At 39.9% G+C, this 16,110-nt stretch overlaps 1 protein-coding gene across 1 annotated transcript; it reads right to left on the bottom strand.

Annotated features, from left to right (window-relative positions):
• Window positions 1-459: 459 nt before the first annotated feature.
• SIAH1 (siah E3 ubiquitin protein ligase 1) lies at window positions 460-15,528 on the bottom strand. Its single transcript, XM_010717788.3, has 3 exons — window positions 15,424-15,528; window positions 7,205-7,349; window positions 460-1,424 (listed from the first exon to the last, which is right to left on the bottom strand). The coding sequence occupies exon 3, from the start codon at window positions 1,420-1,422 to the stop codon at window positions 574-576; it is 849 nt and encodes a 282-aa protein (XP_010716090.1). The 5' UTR covers window positions 1,423-1,424; window positions 7,205-7,349; window positions 15,424-15,528; the 3' UTR covers window positions 460-573.
• Between the last annotated feature and the right edge of the window lie 582 nt (window positions 15,529-16,110).

Below are 16,110 nucleotides of genomic sequence, written 5' to 3'. Positions count from 1 at the left end.
AAAAAAAAAGAGAAAAACCTGAATTACAGAAAAGAAAGTCATATTTATTTAATGAAAAACTAGAAGTTAATAAAAATTAGCAAATACACAAAAAATATACACAAACAGCAGCAATACTATGTAGTGACTTACAAAGGAGGGGGGAAGGAGGGGTGCGGGAAGCAGCGGCCAAAGCCCAAACCGCTCAACATGGCTTGTCAGTCAAAGGGGGAGGAAAAGAACACAAACAAAACACGAAACAGTATCCTTTTCAACAGTACAATCAATCTACAAACAAGTTTTTAGAATTATTTTACAACATTTCCTGTAGAATCAATTCCTAATACAAAAGATGCCCATTTTGGGTGTATATATATTTTCAGTGGTTTACTGTTGACTTATTTTAAATATATTAGTGTTACTACATGCAACTGCTTCCTGTAATTTAACAGCCTTTCCTTTTATTTACCTTCATATATGTCTATCCTCCATCTACCAAATAATTTGTCTGACAGTCAACGATGGTTACCCTAGTTTCTGCTAAATTAAATGCAATGGTTTTAAACACTGGCCTGAAGAGGTTTGATTGCCATTTCAACACATTGATATAGTTACGTTGATGCCTAAATTGCCATTTTCTGCAAAGAGCTGTGCAATGCTGGTGTCAAAGACTAGACAGTCACTATTCATAATGGCTGTTGCAATTCCCTCATGGATAGATCGAGGAGTTGCTTCCCAAGTCAGTCGCCGCCTATGACCATTTAACTCAAGTCGATAAGCAAAGTTTTCTGCTTGCTTGCGTGTTCCTATCAGCTGTACAATCGCAAAGAACTGCTGGTGACCATCATATTTTTCCTGTTTTTCCAATACTAACATGAAATGAAAGCCAAAACAAGACTGCATCATAACCCAGTCAACAGCACCAGGAAGATTAATGTCTGTAGCAAGGAACACTATATCTTCTCCCTGAAGTGTTGTAATTGACTTATGTTGATGCATCAGATGTGGCATTACAGCATCCAGAGAACCTTGCCATTTACATGAAGCACCAGGACATGGACAGGAATAAGGCCTAAACTCACATAGCTCCTCATGGTCTGCTTTTTCTGTGTGTGGCAGAGTTATCTCACATCCAGAAGAGGCATATTTACACGGGAATAGTACAGAATTGGCAACTTTCTCCATAGCCAGGTTACGAATGGAGCCCAGCGGGCCTCGGCAAGTTGGACAGCACGTAAGTTTGGGGCGACAGTTGCTACAAACAAGGTGGCCACTCTGACACTGAAGAATTGGTGGCAGCACATAGTCAAAACAGACAGGACACTCAAAGAGACTAGCCAAGTCATTATTGGAAGCTGTAGTGCCAGTCAGTGCAGGCACTCTCTGTGATGGCGTACACTTGGAAGTACCTGTAGGTAGTGCTGTAGCAGTCTGACGGCTCATTTCTACAAGAGAAGAGAAAAAAGAATGAGGATACTGCAGAGATTATATCTAAACACATTTTATTTTATTCTGCATACTGTATTGATTACAAAAACAAATCAAAATAGATTAGACAAAAAGAAGTGAAACCCAAACATGCAATGCAACTGTGCATACTTTACACGTGGATTTCCAGCTATGCCCAAGAGAGTAGACACTGGTACGACACAGATCTAAAAAGAAAAGATGTTCTGCTAACTGTTCTGAACTGGAATTTACCTATTGGAAGCTGCAGGGTAAATGTTACAGAAGTATTAAGTGTAGCTGAAATCTTCAAAGATTTTGTTGTTTTCTGGTTGATGCTGTTGTTTTTGTCTTTGTTTTTCGCTGTTGTTTCTTTTAATATTGCACTTACAAAACATTCCATCCGGTCAGGTGGGTGTAACAACTGAGCATACTACATAAAATAAATCTAAAGCTGAGTTTTAAGCTTTATGTAGAAGAAACCAGCCATTTGAAATGAAAAAAGAAATAAAAGCTTAAATATTATACTCATATTTACTGTATCAGGATAAACAACAAACCACCAGTTACAAGGAAAAACACATCTAGGATTATTACACAGCTCTTTCCCAGGATAGGATACTGACTCTTCACTTCTACAGCTTTTGAAACACATCCATTGCTTTCACTTGGTGAACTAAACCATGTGTGAAGACACCAGGAAATAAATAGAAAACAGAAATTATTTTACTTAGCTTTCTAAGCAAGACAAGAAATTCAAAAGATGAAATTTGGGAATTAAGAATTAAGCACTGCTCATGAAGTTTTACATTCAGTAGAGTTTTCAGTTCTATTCCTTCCAATGTCTCTGAATCAAAGTGACTGTCTGACTGCACAGTGCTTTCAAGCATTCAAGGAGCAATGGTAAAAGACCCGTATGTCTTAACACGTACAGGTACCATGCTTTGTCCTGGTCCTCCTGACTCCCCTCCTACTTGCACAAAAGAACTACTAATATTGCCAGGAAAAATAAAACCTCAATATTGAGAAGCCAAGCCTTACCTCCATAGGTTAAAGTAAAACGCTATCCAAAATTGGAATCCATTATACAGAAACATTCTTAACTACCTTAAGTGTTTCTGTGCAAGTACATCAGCTCTGTATCTGCTGTGTATGAAACCAAAAATAAACTTCATCTTTAATCTCCTTTATATTTGACATGGGAATATTAAGCAATAGGCAAGCTTCCCATATTTAGAATTATTTCAGCCACAAACAAGCTTACTCATACTTGGACTAGATACCTCAAAGCAGCATACCGTGCGTGCTTTAGCAAGGCATGCGCTATTCAGGGCACCCGATGAACAAACTACAAGATTCCAAGAAGCAAAACAACTTATCCCTTGACATTCACAGAACAGCCACAGTGGTCAACGTCACTCTTCAGCCAAAGCCCCTTCTCTCCAATCCAGAGCTCAAACACAGGTGTTTGAGAGCTGGCATTCAGTCTGAGACTTCAGTCTCATGTGCCCCAGACCAGCATCATCACATCCCTCCAAGTTCTTTTCTTCCACCTTGAACGTGTTGCTCTCAAAATATCCAGATCTTATCTTTGGAAATAAAACCACGCAGTGGTTTTCACTACTGGACCCTACTGGTCCAGATCCAAAAGGAATGGTAATTTTTGGGCCTTATTTTCCTACTTCAAGCATTTCCTCTAGGTAGAAAGTTTAAGTGATCTATGACAAATCAAATCTATGCTCTGGGGAAGTGATACCCCACCAGCTTGTTGCAGAGAGTTCAGACAGTAAGCCCCAGTGATGACTGAGCACTACTGCTAGTTTTCTCCAAAATCTGTAGATGGGAGACTTTGATGTCACACTGCAGTCCAGGAAAACAAACTGCACACATGGAGTAATTGCACAGTACTGCACTGCTTGGAAAGAGCATAGAAATCACATACATATTCTTATGTAAAATTCTGAAAACATCACTTTCCAGAAATTGTAAACCCATTTTGGAAAAGTTTTTGTGTGCTTCATCTTACTTGCATCCATAACTCCTGATCCCCAAAACCCACAGACAACACTGGGAAAACCACCGTTCCCCAGGCAGTCTGACTGGCCGGGTGAGCTTTGCTCTGGCTGATAACACCCCCAGGAGCCGGTACCACAGTTAGGTAAGCAACCTCCAAGCTTTGCACAAGACCTCGCACACAGATGCACTTCCACGTTAGCTTTCAATGCTTCAGAAGCACTGAAGAAGATACTGCAAAGCCCTGATTTGGTACCACTCCTGCCTGTGCCTGGCCCTCAAACACAACTGAGCACCATCCTGCCGAGCAGGGAGACAAAATGCACAGGAACCTATGAACTGAGCCACTGAGACGAACAAGGAAAGAAGAAACTGGATAATGCAAGAAACTGCAGTTTACCAAGCCCAAACCTGTCCAAAGCATAAGTTTCCATCATTTGTGAACATAAAAGATGAATAATGCCTCACAATGGAAAAATAAAAAGTTAATTTTTCATAGATGTCTTAAAACCTACAAGGTAACAGCAAATCAAAGTGTTCATAGCATAGTACAGTTAACCTGTATTTTCCTTTGTCAAACTTTCTCAATAAGTTACCAACCAAAACCAAATACCTAACTGGAAATAAAAGTTTAATGTTATTTTTAGTTACAAAACATTTTCTATGGGCCAAAAAAACCCACAGAAGAACCCAAAACAATGCAACCCTATGTGCAAAGCTTGCCATTAGCTTTGTTCCACACACTGGGAGCAAGTGCATAAGCAGGATGCTGGTTGTCATCTGCAGAAAGTAATTCCTACAACCCCTGCCATTTGAAACATCAAACAAATTTGCCTACGTTTAACCAGCAGAGTGAAAGAGGAGACGCATTTTAACACTCTCTACCTCCAGCCTGAGGACAGCTTTGGGTGAAACCAGCCCAGCCCGCTGATGGCCAGCAGTGCAGGAAGCACATGGTAACGTCACCTCCATGTGCGAGCCATGGGGCTGCACTGATGACAGATCCGACAGATCACACGAAGCACATTTCAGCAGAGGCAGCACAGGAACACACTTCCAAGAGCTGTTCTGCTCACAGACAAAGCAAGGCTGCGGTACCTGAGTCTTAAAAATGCTTTCCTACTACTTGAAATTCAGGTTCTGAAATTCAGGCAGACTGTGGAAGCTTTTACTGACTCCATAATGCATGCAAGTTAACACCACTACCAAGGATTTGGTGCTCTTAACAGAAGACATTGGCTAAACACATGGTATGTTTACAATTCATCACTGTATGTCCCACCAGGTGACAGTCAAGGAAGTTTCCGACCCAGGGACCGAGACGAAGAAAACCTGCAGGAGCAACCTGTGGAGCACATGCCTGCCAAGAGCTCAGCAGTCAGTAAGGCACGCCGAATGCCCGCGGCTCCGCCTCTTGCCACGCATGGCTGTCCCAGCAGCTGCCAGCCCTGTACAGAGACATGCTGCAGTGTGCAACACTTGAACAGGCTGTGAAACCCCTGAGGTAAAGTCACAGTGAGAGCAGGAAGGTACAGCAAACTGACTGAACAGCCCAGCTGATGTGCAGACACATGGAAAACAGTTTCAAGAAAAGTTCAGAAAGATAACATACCTCACGTGCCATGGAAGTAACAAAATACATATGAATAGATTTATGTCATCTCAGCTTCTCACCTCTCCAAGGCACTAGCTTCAGACACCATCCTGGAATACAAACTTAACCCGTTCCACTGAAATAGAGGGTACTTTTGACACCCTCAGGCTAACAACCATCAACTTTTCCAACACCTTCACTTGCTCTCAATAGAATACACTGGGGACTAATGCTTTAAGTACCTTTTGAGAAGGTAACAGTATTAGTGTTGGGGGAAAAAAGAAAAAAAAACAAACTACCACAAAATATCTGTATAGTTAACTTAGTGTTTGAAACAAGAAAAAAAATCTCTGTAGTGCCTAAGAGTGGTGCAAGGACAGAAAAATGGCTTAGCAAAGGCTTCTATATGTGATGCAGTTATTTCAATCACATTTTAGAACTAAGTGAATTCAGAGAGTTGCATTCAAGAATCAGTAACTTTTAACACCTAACAGTTATGACCAAGGTAACACAAAATCTTTTATTTTTTCAGCTGCACAATCATATTTGAGAATGATACCTATAAAATAAAAGCCCAGTTGTGGAGCACTGAGAATTAAATCCCTTTGTTACACAGCACTCAAACTTGTGGAGAACACTGAGAGCTGGCTACTTCAAGATGCTGTAGAAGCCAAAGAATGCCCAAACCCCCAAACTAAGTCAATTGTTGAAAATACCAATTGCTTTGCAGGTCTAAATGATAACTAACAGTAGATACAGTTAGCCACTGCCATCAGAAATGCATGCAATTCAATATTCATAACATTTATAACATAAAATAAACTGAAGGATTCATATCACCAGTACTTCATTGGCAGCAGAAGGAAGGTTTAATGAATGCCAATGAATTATATAATCATGGGACTGTTCATCCTTTTGATTATCTGCAGTGAACCACCAGACCCTAACACTCAACATGTCTGATACTACCACGTATGCTCCCTTGCACAGAATGCTATCACCAGCTGAGTCATTACCAGTGGGCAATCCAGATCTTTTCCAAACTCAGCATCTGTAGTAGATGCAAACAGCACTGTGTAAACACAAGCACTATGTTATTACATCCGTTTAACTGTAGTGACATGCATCTCATCCAGTACAAAAACTTGAGTCTTGGCTAGTGCTATTTCATTTCAACCACTGTCATTAGCTCTTTCTGCCTGTTTCTAGCTACCAAAGGTTTTCTTCCCAATAATTTTATGATCTAAAATTAGGAAGGAAGAGCAACCTAGACAAGGTATACAACAACCACATAAAATATAGCGCTTTTTTTTTTTTTTTAGAAGAAACAAAGAACTTCATCAATTTCAAGTGAATAATCCATACTATATCAATCCAGGACTTTGCAGTTCAGTGTATAAATTCCAGAGAACCAAGATCAAAGTTAGCACTGAGTATCAGAGACTATACTGCTAGGAAACTAGTCCTGCAGAGAGATGAACTCTGAAACAAAGTACATAGGAGAAAAAATTCTAACCAGTAAAACCCCAGATTTCATTCTAGAATGAAAACCAGAAATGTCAGATCAAAAGCAGAAATCCTGTGTCTGGCCCACTCAGTCTGTTCTATATAATTAGAGAATATTCCGTGTTTCACACATATTTATGCTTAGAATTAAATAAGAAAACAGATTGATTTGTACACTTAGGCCATCAAAGTGTTATACAGCACTATATGACATTTATCTCCCCCTTTTTTTGAGCTTGAAAGGAGAGGAAGCAGAACAGAAATAAAAGAGAACATATAAATGAAATTTCTGAAAATTGAAGCTGTACTAAAATCAACGCCACCACTAGAAAAAGAAAATGCAGGGATACACTATGTAAACTGGTATAAGCAAAAATCACTGATATTTGGTTGTCTCTTGTGATGAAAGGCTAGTGAAACAATCTTTTCCATTACATATAGTTATAAATACAGAAGAAAAAGAACCATTCTTTAAATACAAATCAAAACCAAATGCTGGCATTAAAAGGTTGTGGATCATTTTCAAACAGAAGTTTAGTGTATTTTTCCTTTTCAAAACCAAGTAAATAACTCAGCTTGCTGATACTGCAGGTCCCCACCCATCACAGACGAGTCAAGATGGTGATACAGAATCACTGTTCAGAGATGCACATTCTTGCACTGTACCTTTAGCGGTGCTCTGTGACCAAGCCCTCCTCTTTTCTCTGTTCACCAGCTCTGTGTCTTCAGTGTAACTATCAGCAGTCAGTCAGTGGTCAGAGCATTCCTTGACAGAGGACGCCAGAACCTCCAGCATGCCCGCACCTGGAACCTACAGCACAACAAAGTGGTTTGAATTCAGAACAACAGCCGTCCCGTACCGCAGCCTCCTCTGCCTACCGAACTGAGTGCACCTTCCTGCAGTCTGCCACAGTTTGAGTGCAGCAATGCTAACTGAGGTAAAGCAGAAGTATGGATTTCAAAATAAAGATCATGGCAGAAACCAAAGAATCTAACAAAATAAAGACATGGTTCATACGAAAACACATAAAACTCCACATGAACAACTAGCAACAGGAAAACAGTTTTAATTCACTTATTTATGTTTTAGCAGTATCTCATTTCCTTTTACCATGACTAGAGCAAACCAAACTACACTACCTCAGGATCATCCTGAAACAGTAATTCTGTCTATAAAAAATAGGTAAATGGATACCTTTTCAAAAGTTCCAGGCTTAGCAGGTTGCGATAAAAATTAAGCAAGGCTACAAGTTGCAAGTAAATCAGTAAGTGGCAGGGGAAAACAAAAAGTTATTTTTCATGCTGTAACACGCACTACCATCAGAAGAATCTGATGCAGAAAGCATTGAATCCTGCTCTATGAAACATCACATCCACAGAAGGACTCTAGACACAAGTTGAGGAAAAACAAACAAGCACAGAACAACTCTCCAAGTGTTAACAGCAAATCCTACCAAGTGCGACAAATTGAGGGCTGCCTTTCTCTCCTCAGTGTGATTTTGCAAAAACTATATTCTTCACTGTATACTGTAATTGCCATGCAATATTGCATCACCACTGCTGTGTCTGTGGCAGACACAGGGAAGAGGGTGTGGCATAGAAGTGCCTACCTTAACTCAATAAAGCTAAACTGAAAGAAATATCTATGCTTTGACGTGCTTTCACATACAAAATCTTCCTGCAATAGCTATTCCAATTCCAGATCTATTTTATACTCAGAAACTTTCCTGCATAACTAAATAGTACTAGGGAACAGACCATCAAAACAACCTGACCTGATTCCAGAAAGACGTGGCTCACAGGAGACCAATCATAACACACAGAGCTACTTTGTAGAAGGAAGAGTCAGAAAAGGATTAGGTATATAGACTATTTTAATACAGACCTCTCCATTTTGTGCATTGCTTAGGTTCATGCGTACTTTTGTCTTGAATATTAATTGCTTCTTGTGTTCTTTAATCTGTTCTGTATTCCTGTACACAGGGCTGAACAATGGAACCCAGTGGAGACGTGTGAAGAATGGGTAACCTGCCTGGGTGATCGTGTTCGGGAGGGCACGGAGACCTTTCTGCCACAAGGTATGTCAAACACAGATGTACCACAGTGTGTGGGTTTCAATTACAACCCCACAGCTGTAGCACTGAAAGCGTAACAGTACAATTCACAGATCTGATTCCTTCCTATAAAATAGATATCCAACTGTCCCTTTTCCAGTTCAGGTATTTAATCTCCTGATGTGAGCTGGAATGAGAACATTTAGAAGAATGACAGCAAGACAATGTCCTCATTTTCTCTCTCACACCACACACAAATGGGATACAATTTTAAGAAAGAAACCAGTCCATATTCTTAAAATGGGCATTTCTACATTTTTGAAACAAAATGTTCATACTATAAATGATTGTTTAAAACTTTTCAGTACTTCATTTCCTTAAATTCCCATTTTCTACATGCCCTGTATTACTAGCATCCATTCTTTGAAGTACATATGTCTCCACTAAACCCAAAACTGTTTAAGTGACTTATTTGGTCTCTGCTCATTAGTTCTGAGTCAACTGCTCCTGTTGTACTGTAGCATAAGGATTCAACTTTCACCACTTAAAATCTTGTTTTTAATTGTTATTACAATGCTACCTGCATTCTTAAACTTGGTTATTGATAAGTTTACATGGTCCTATTTCTGCACAGAGCACCAACTCCACATTCCTTATTTCTTCAGAACACACTTTCCAGGAAACACTAGCTTGAGTACATGGCTTTATCTCACAAACAAAAGCACTTTTCAGTCTGTCTTATCAACCTCAGGCACGGCAACCAGAAATGCTGTGCATTGCTGACTCTACAGACCACCACGTTCCACAAGAAGTTTCAGCATTCCTTGAGATGTGAAAAGTAGAATTAGTGGTACTGAGCAGTCTGTGGCGTGGGATATTCGTGGCAGACCTGGGATTAGTTCCTGCTCCATCACAAGTGTCTGAGTCACTGCAGGCATCTACTTCCCTGCCTTTAAAGCACTGTGTGTAGCTGCAAGTCTCAGACAAAAATGCAAAAGGTAATGAATTAACATGAGAAGGATACTAAATTAACTCCACAGACCCTTTTTAAATTTACTTACAGTCAGCAGTAACTAAATGTCATGACATGCTGAATGACATTACGTTAAACTATTTCAATATCTCAATCCTAATCCAGCAATAGTCAGACTGCAATCACTGATTACTTTCCAAGGATGATCCAAGTCCTGCTCACACATGGATAACTGCCTTCTTTCAAGCCCAGCATTTTCTACATCAGAGAGACAAATTAGGGAAATGAGGCATTTGCAACATCCTTCTCACTGACTTTATCTAATCTGAAGACCCTCTTCTTCCACCAACTCCACACTGACATTTTATGGAAAGCCAGTAATAGAAACCTCTCTTTGGAGGAATCCCTCTATTACCAAAAAAAGTTCTCTCAACGTTCTCTCTGAAGATCCAAGGTGAATAACCCAGGTTTTGAAGCTAGCAATTCATATTCAGCAGAACAATAGCTCTCAGACCAGAGATCTATATTTTCTTTATCACTATTAATTTGTTCAGGTTTATCAAAAATATGAATAAAATATGCAATTTCACTCATTTGTATCGCCTGGGAAATGCTTCACAGCATACAAAATTAAAATCCAGCCATAATCTCTCTGAAGTCAGGCCGAGACTGTGCCAGAAAATAAACCACAAGCCATTACAAATGCTTGGGAAACAACAGGTGCAAGTATACCTTTCTGCCACTTCAGTGCTCCCTCAGTACTTTCTAGATCCAAACATTACTACACCCTTCTCTGCAAAGTATTGTCCCTCCCTTCTGTCACATGGTTAAATCAAAACTTTACGTTGCAATGCTGAATCTGGAACATCAAATCCTAACAATGACTCACTACCTAAAATTTAACTGTAAACTTCAGTATTTTGTAACCTTTTTATTTTATTGGAGTGTTACAAAGAAAAAAAGAAAGGCTTTAGGTTGGATAATCAAGCACTCAAAATTAGAAAACAACGAAAGTTTCACACGCAACTCTATTTCCTCCTATGCATATTAAGGAACAGCTCTCATGAAATACTTATGTCCTCCCACTCAATCCTTTAGCAGAGCAGAATCTGTATGTACCTGGAAGAATTCTATTTGCACAAAGAACAATACTTATTCTTTAAACTGATCAGCTGGTTTAAAATAAAGCAGTTTAGGACAGCAGATATTTTAACACACACAGAAATGCTCTTAAAATTACTGCTTTACAGGTGCCGTTTTAAACAAACATCCATCTCAACTTCTGTTATGAAGTGCCTGCTTTTATTTGTAAACTATCTATTTTACATGGTTGTACTTGACCTAACATAAAGCCAAACTAAAATTTTACAGTACACCATCAACATCTGCCAGCCAAATCTTCCCCCGTCACACCTGTGCAACCAGTCTTCAATTACACCCTGGGCACACTTGCATAATCACATATCAGCCGTGTGGGGACGAGGCATACGCAAACGTCTCAACTGTGTTAACTCTTCTGTGCTCCAAAAAGGGGGGAAAGAAAATTCTGCACATGGAACTCATAACCCTTATGATTTATACACATGTATACAGGTTTATGTATACTTCAAAATAAACAATTCAGTAATCAAGGGATCGGTTGAGAAGATTTTCATTGCTTTTACCAGAAGACAACTGCACATGCACAGAAGCAGAGGGCAAAGACCAAGACTTTAGGCATATCTCTATGCAAAATTGAACTACTTCACATCGATTTAAAAACTGGCTTTAACTAGGAGTTTATCCTTAAAAATGGGGTTATATATGCATCAATAGACGAATGTATATAGAAATATGTGTTTCAAATGTGATTTCCAGAACAACACTAATTAAATCAAGAAAATCATGACAATTAAGATATCTGATCCTAAGACAGGAGGAGAGGAGAGGAGAGGAGAGGAGAGGAGAGGAGAGGAGAGGAGAGGAGAGGAGAGGAGAGGAGAGGAGAGGAGAGGAGAGGAGAGGAGAGGAGAGGAGAGTCCATTTTCACAGACTGGAGGAGACTAAGGTACTGGTGCTGAGCTGATACAGTAAGCTATAGGTACTATTTTTCAAAGAGCAAGTAGCAATATTACACGTTTTAAGGGCTCTTAAATATTTTAATAGCACTTCTAAGAACTGCTCACTGTTCCTGAAGAGCCTTCAGATACCATTACAAACAACTGAAGAAAATGATTTATCTACAGTACAAAGAACAATCCGTCAGATCTGCGCTGCAGGACTCCAGGCACGTGTACATGGTGTGCCAGAGTGCAGTCCCACCATTCCTACAACAAACAAAAAGGAAGCTGTGCTGCCTTGTACCCATTCAGTTTCTCTCTGTTTAAGGTAATGCATTCAGCAAAATCAGCCTTGCACAACTACACGAGTGCTTACACTGGTGCAAGGAAGACATCAAAAATGAGCTGGCAGTGGGAGGACAAGACTCTGAGCTGTAAGTCTGCACTTCCACTGATCCCAAGCTCTCCTACAAGAGGGGATGACCTCTCTTGCAGCAGCTCTTGCTCTTACGTTACGATGCAGGAGGCTATTCTGGGAAGTGAACCAGATAATAGTTGCCCATTCCTCACAGGTGATTAGTTTTCTCCTGAACCTGGAACTGAAACAGCCCCACTGCACGTTCACGCTGGTGCCAGCTTCACTGAAGTGCTAACATTGGTGTCACCACTGGTAGCCTGAGCAGAAGTTGTCTTCAGTAGCCCAGAAACCTACTCTCAGCATACTACAACTTGCTTGGGGCTACATCTTCTGTTACTTCTTTTCTAAAACTGAGGTGTTAACAGCAACAAATCACGTCATTTGGAAATAAAGCTCTCTATTAGAAAAATCACTTTTAAAATCCACTTCAAACCAGTGTACACATCACATTTTGGCATAAAGAAACAGACTAAGATTTACAACATTTATAATCCTAGTATTTCAGTTATCAACCCCTTAGCAGGTATAGAAAACATAGAACTTTTTTTTCCCATGAAAGTTCTATAACAAACAAGAGATGACTTTATATACACTTGCATTTCTAAGCTAAACATCAGCTCTAGCAATCTTTACATAAATGAATTTATTTTCAAGCTTTCTCTTCCCTAATTTAACACTAAGCTGTTTTGAAATACTTCTTCTCCACGTAAACCTTTTCAATCTTTTGACAATTTGTACATTAGTAAAATGTAACATACAATTTTCCTTCAACGTTTCATCTGAACATGTGTTTGAGAACAACTCTTAAAACTGCAGCATTCTACATTCTCCCCCTTGACAGCATTCAAACTACAAACACAAACACTGAAAAGCCACTGCTGTCTTTCATCAAAGACTAAATGAAATTTTGCTCTGCTTCGTACTACATGTGAGAAACGTAGGAAAGAACATCAAAACATGAACTTAAAAGCTTCATAGCATAGACACCAAAGTTCAAGAATTGCTGCTTCACTTTAAAGGAGCTGATGGCTACTTGGAACAACAGACATTATTATGCTCCGCTTTTCTTAGCATCTCAGTAAGGTCATCAAACTGTTACAAGAAAAGATACACAACTGCTTCTAGATAAGGCAAACAAAAAAGGAAACAGTCAACAAATGTCTGCAAATGGATTTCCTGTTCTTTCTAAATCCATTTCCCTGCAGGAAAATATTCATAGCAATTTTATAAACGCATTTCCGGATGCAGAAGGACAAAGACAATTGTCACCATTCAAATGTTTTATTTCCTACTGAAAACAGACAATCTCAGCTTCCATACTGAATTCTCAGTGCCATGCTTCTACAAAGAGAAGCAAGTCACAATCAGAAATGCACCATTCGGTTAATTGTAATCATCTAGCTCTTTATCTGATTAGAGCACTGGGGTATTAGTAACCAAATCTCTCATTATTCCTGTAATAACACAAAAAAATCACCATTTTTATAGATTAACTCAAGCAGGAATATATTTGAAATAGTTGTCCAGAACATTACAGAAGCATAGCATGTACTGTGGATTAGAACTAGAATGTGTATGTGTTTATATTTTTCTCTTTTTTAGATGAAGCATGGCATAAAACTTAAGAGTATTAATGGAGCATTACTGTCAGGTTTTGTTTTCCTTTCCTAGCATAGCTAGCATCTGAACACTCAATAGCGTGGTAAAAAAACCCAAACCAACAACCTCAAGTTAGCACTTGGGAAGATTTGTTAAGAACAACTGAGAACTAACAGGAAAAACTCCATAAAACCTGCCATGTGCAGTGAGCATGCAGCATTTATACGCATCTCTCCACTGCTAGTTCACAATGCAATACTGTAACAGAAAGCACAGACCATAACTGCTTTTCTCCCATGACGCTGTGCTGATGCTGCTGAAGATATTAACGGCACATACATTCTGAGACAGTGCAAACTACCTCCAAGGATTCTTATTAATAAAACAAACAACGGAAAACATTTCACTGAAGAAAAGATGCCTCTACTTCTAGTGTATTTCTTCCCAAAAGGGAGATCTCCTACTGTTCTTTTTTTTCCCACGTAGCTAGTTTTCACTTTTCTTAACGATAATTTTCCTTTAAAAAAAAACAAAACAACAGAAAAACAATTAAAAAAAACATTCAATCAATTAAAAGCCATCTCCTAAATGTTCACCTCAGAGAAGAAAAGCTAAGCTTTGAGCCTTAAGCAATAGCTGAGATGGACTAGAGCTTGACAGTGTCTTTACAGTGCACTTCACTGAGACTGGCCTCCTATGCTTCCCGTTTCTATGAAGCACTACCTGTGCTGAGGTGCAAGAGTGAGGGATTCTGGTAACTCTACAGACAACTGCGGGAAACAGTCTTCATCCTGAGCACCCACAGACTGCAAAGGTGCAACACAGCTCAGTAAATGAGTTAGTTCCTTATGTGCGCTCAGAATTTCTGCCTCCATAGATTCACCTTGATTACTGTGGTTCAGCTCTGCTTCCAAAAATGAGACAACTGCTAAAGCAACATACACAGTGATATTCTACTTGGCAAAACTTTGCCCAACTTTTAAAGCTAACAGTTAAAAACTAGAAATGCTATTACAAGCAGAAAAATAAAACAAAACTCTTTTAACTTAAGAACATCGTGTTTCTCATAAGAACCGAATATCCAGTTTTCCAGTATATTTTGTGTGAAGACCAGAGCTCTTAAAACTATTCTGCCTGATTTCTTCGAGCGTTCAGACCAGCAGGATTTGCTTCTGACATACACTCACTCATGCTCCCCCCTCCCTTGCCTGGGAGCCTGTGTCCTTGACATCCAAGTAGACTCCTTTCTCCGTTCGCACTGAGCAGACAGCAGCAACAATACTCACACCTAAGCACAGAAAATACTTATGCTATTTAAAATATTTACTTTCCTTAGTTCACACCTACTTAGCTGGAGCCACTGGATTTCAGAGCTAACTAACTCGTAGTACAGTCTAATAAGACTACAGCATTAGAACCTTACCAACGTAAATATAGATTAATTAACGAGATACTCTGTCATGACGCGCTTTCAGGATGAAAACGCTCATTATTTCATCTTTTACAATTTGTGGGTCACAACAGACTCCAAAAAGCATACAAGAGATTATTCTTAACCTTGTGCCTTCCTGCATAACTTTTCCTTACTGTAAAAATGCTGAAGGTAATTAAGAACATCCGTTTCCACTGAACTTCATGCAATTATCATTTCCAGCACTCAATTTCAACGTCAATATTACAGCATAGAGCAAGTGATAGAAATAGATACAATGTAATTTATTCTTCAAGCAGGCGTACTTTTCTGCAGCAGCTAGCCAGCCCAGAGATCTGAATTTTAAGTACCAGCCCCAGCATTAGTCTACCTGTTCTGCAGCACCTCAAGTGTTCTGAAAGATCAGCCAGAGGAACTCAGGGTTGAGAAGAGTCCCTTCTGTCTTCCTCCCCCTCTGGAATGTGCAGTGCTGGCCTCTGAGTTTAGGAGGGAGATAAACAGACGACTGAAACTACGTCCTGTGCGTGGAACATCCCACGTCCTTCCTGACCTACTGCAATTTGCTATGAGCCTTCCTAAAAACCACTCGTGCACCTCAAGAAAATTAAAGCCACTTTACCTATTTAACACTGAAGCAAATCCCTCATTACGAAAAAGAGCTAGCGCTCACCAAGACCAGTTGAAATAAAGACCGAAGAGAGAATATTAAGAAATACATTTACAGTTGTTACAAACTGTGAACTCAAATTACTCAAAGGTGCCACCAGTTCACCACTGGAATAATCGCTCGCTTCTTCCTCTCAAGTAACATCTCCTACAATACGTGGTGCTGTTCCCCGTGTTTTAAGACTACGATAATTAAGAGTAGAAAAGGGAAAGAACTGAAGGTTTCCAGCCTTTTAAACGTGTAGAGCTAAGCGAGAATGTGCCCCACGCGCTGCTCCCGCAGGACCTGAACGGCAGGGGCACGCAGCCGCCCATGCCTCCCGCACAGCCGCCTCCCGGTCCCCACACCGCTCCCTCGCTCCCCCCGCCGCCGCGGCCCAGCTGACCTTCG

This window comes from Meleagris gallopavo, chromosome 13, assembly GCF_000146605.3.
Source record: "Meleagris gallopavo isolate NT-WF06-2002-E0010 breed Aviagen turkey brand Nicholas breeding stock chromosome 13, Turkey_5.1, whole genome shotgun sequence".
NCBI classification, from domain to species: domain Eukaryota; kingdom Metazoa; phylum Chordata; class Aves; order Galliformes; family Phasianidae; genus Meleagris; species Meleagris gallopavo.
This window is presented reverse-complemented; position numbering and strand designations above follow the sequence as displayed.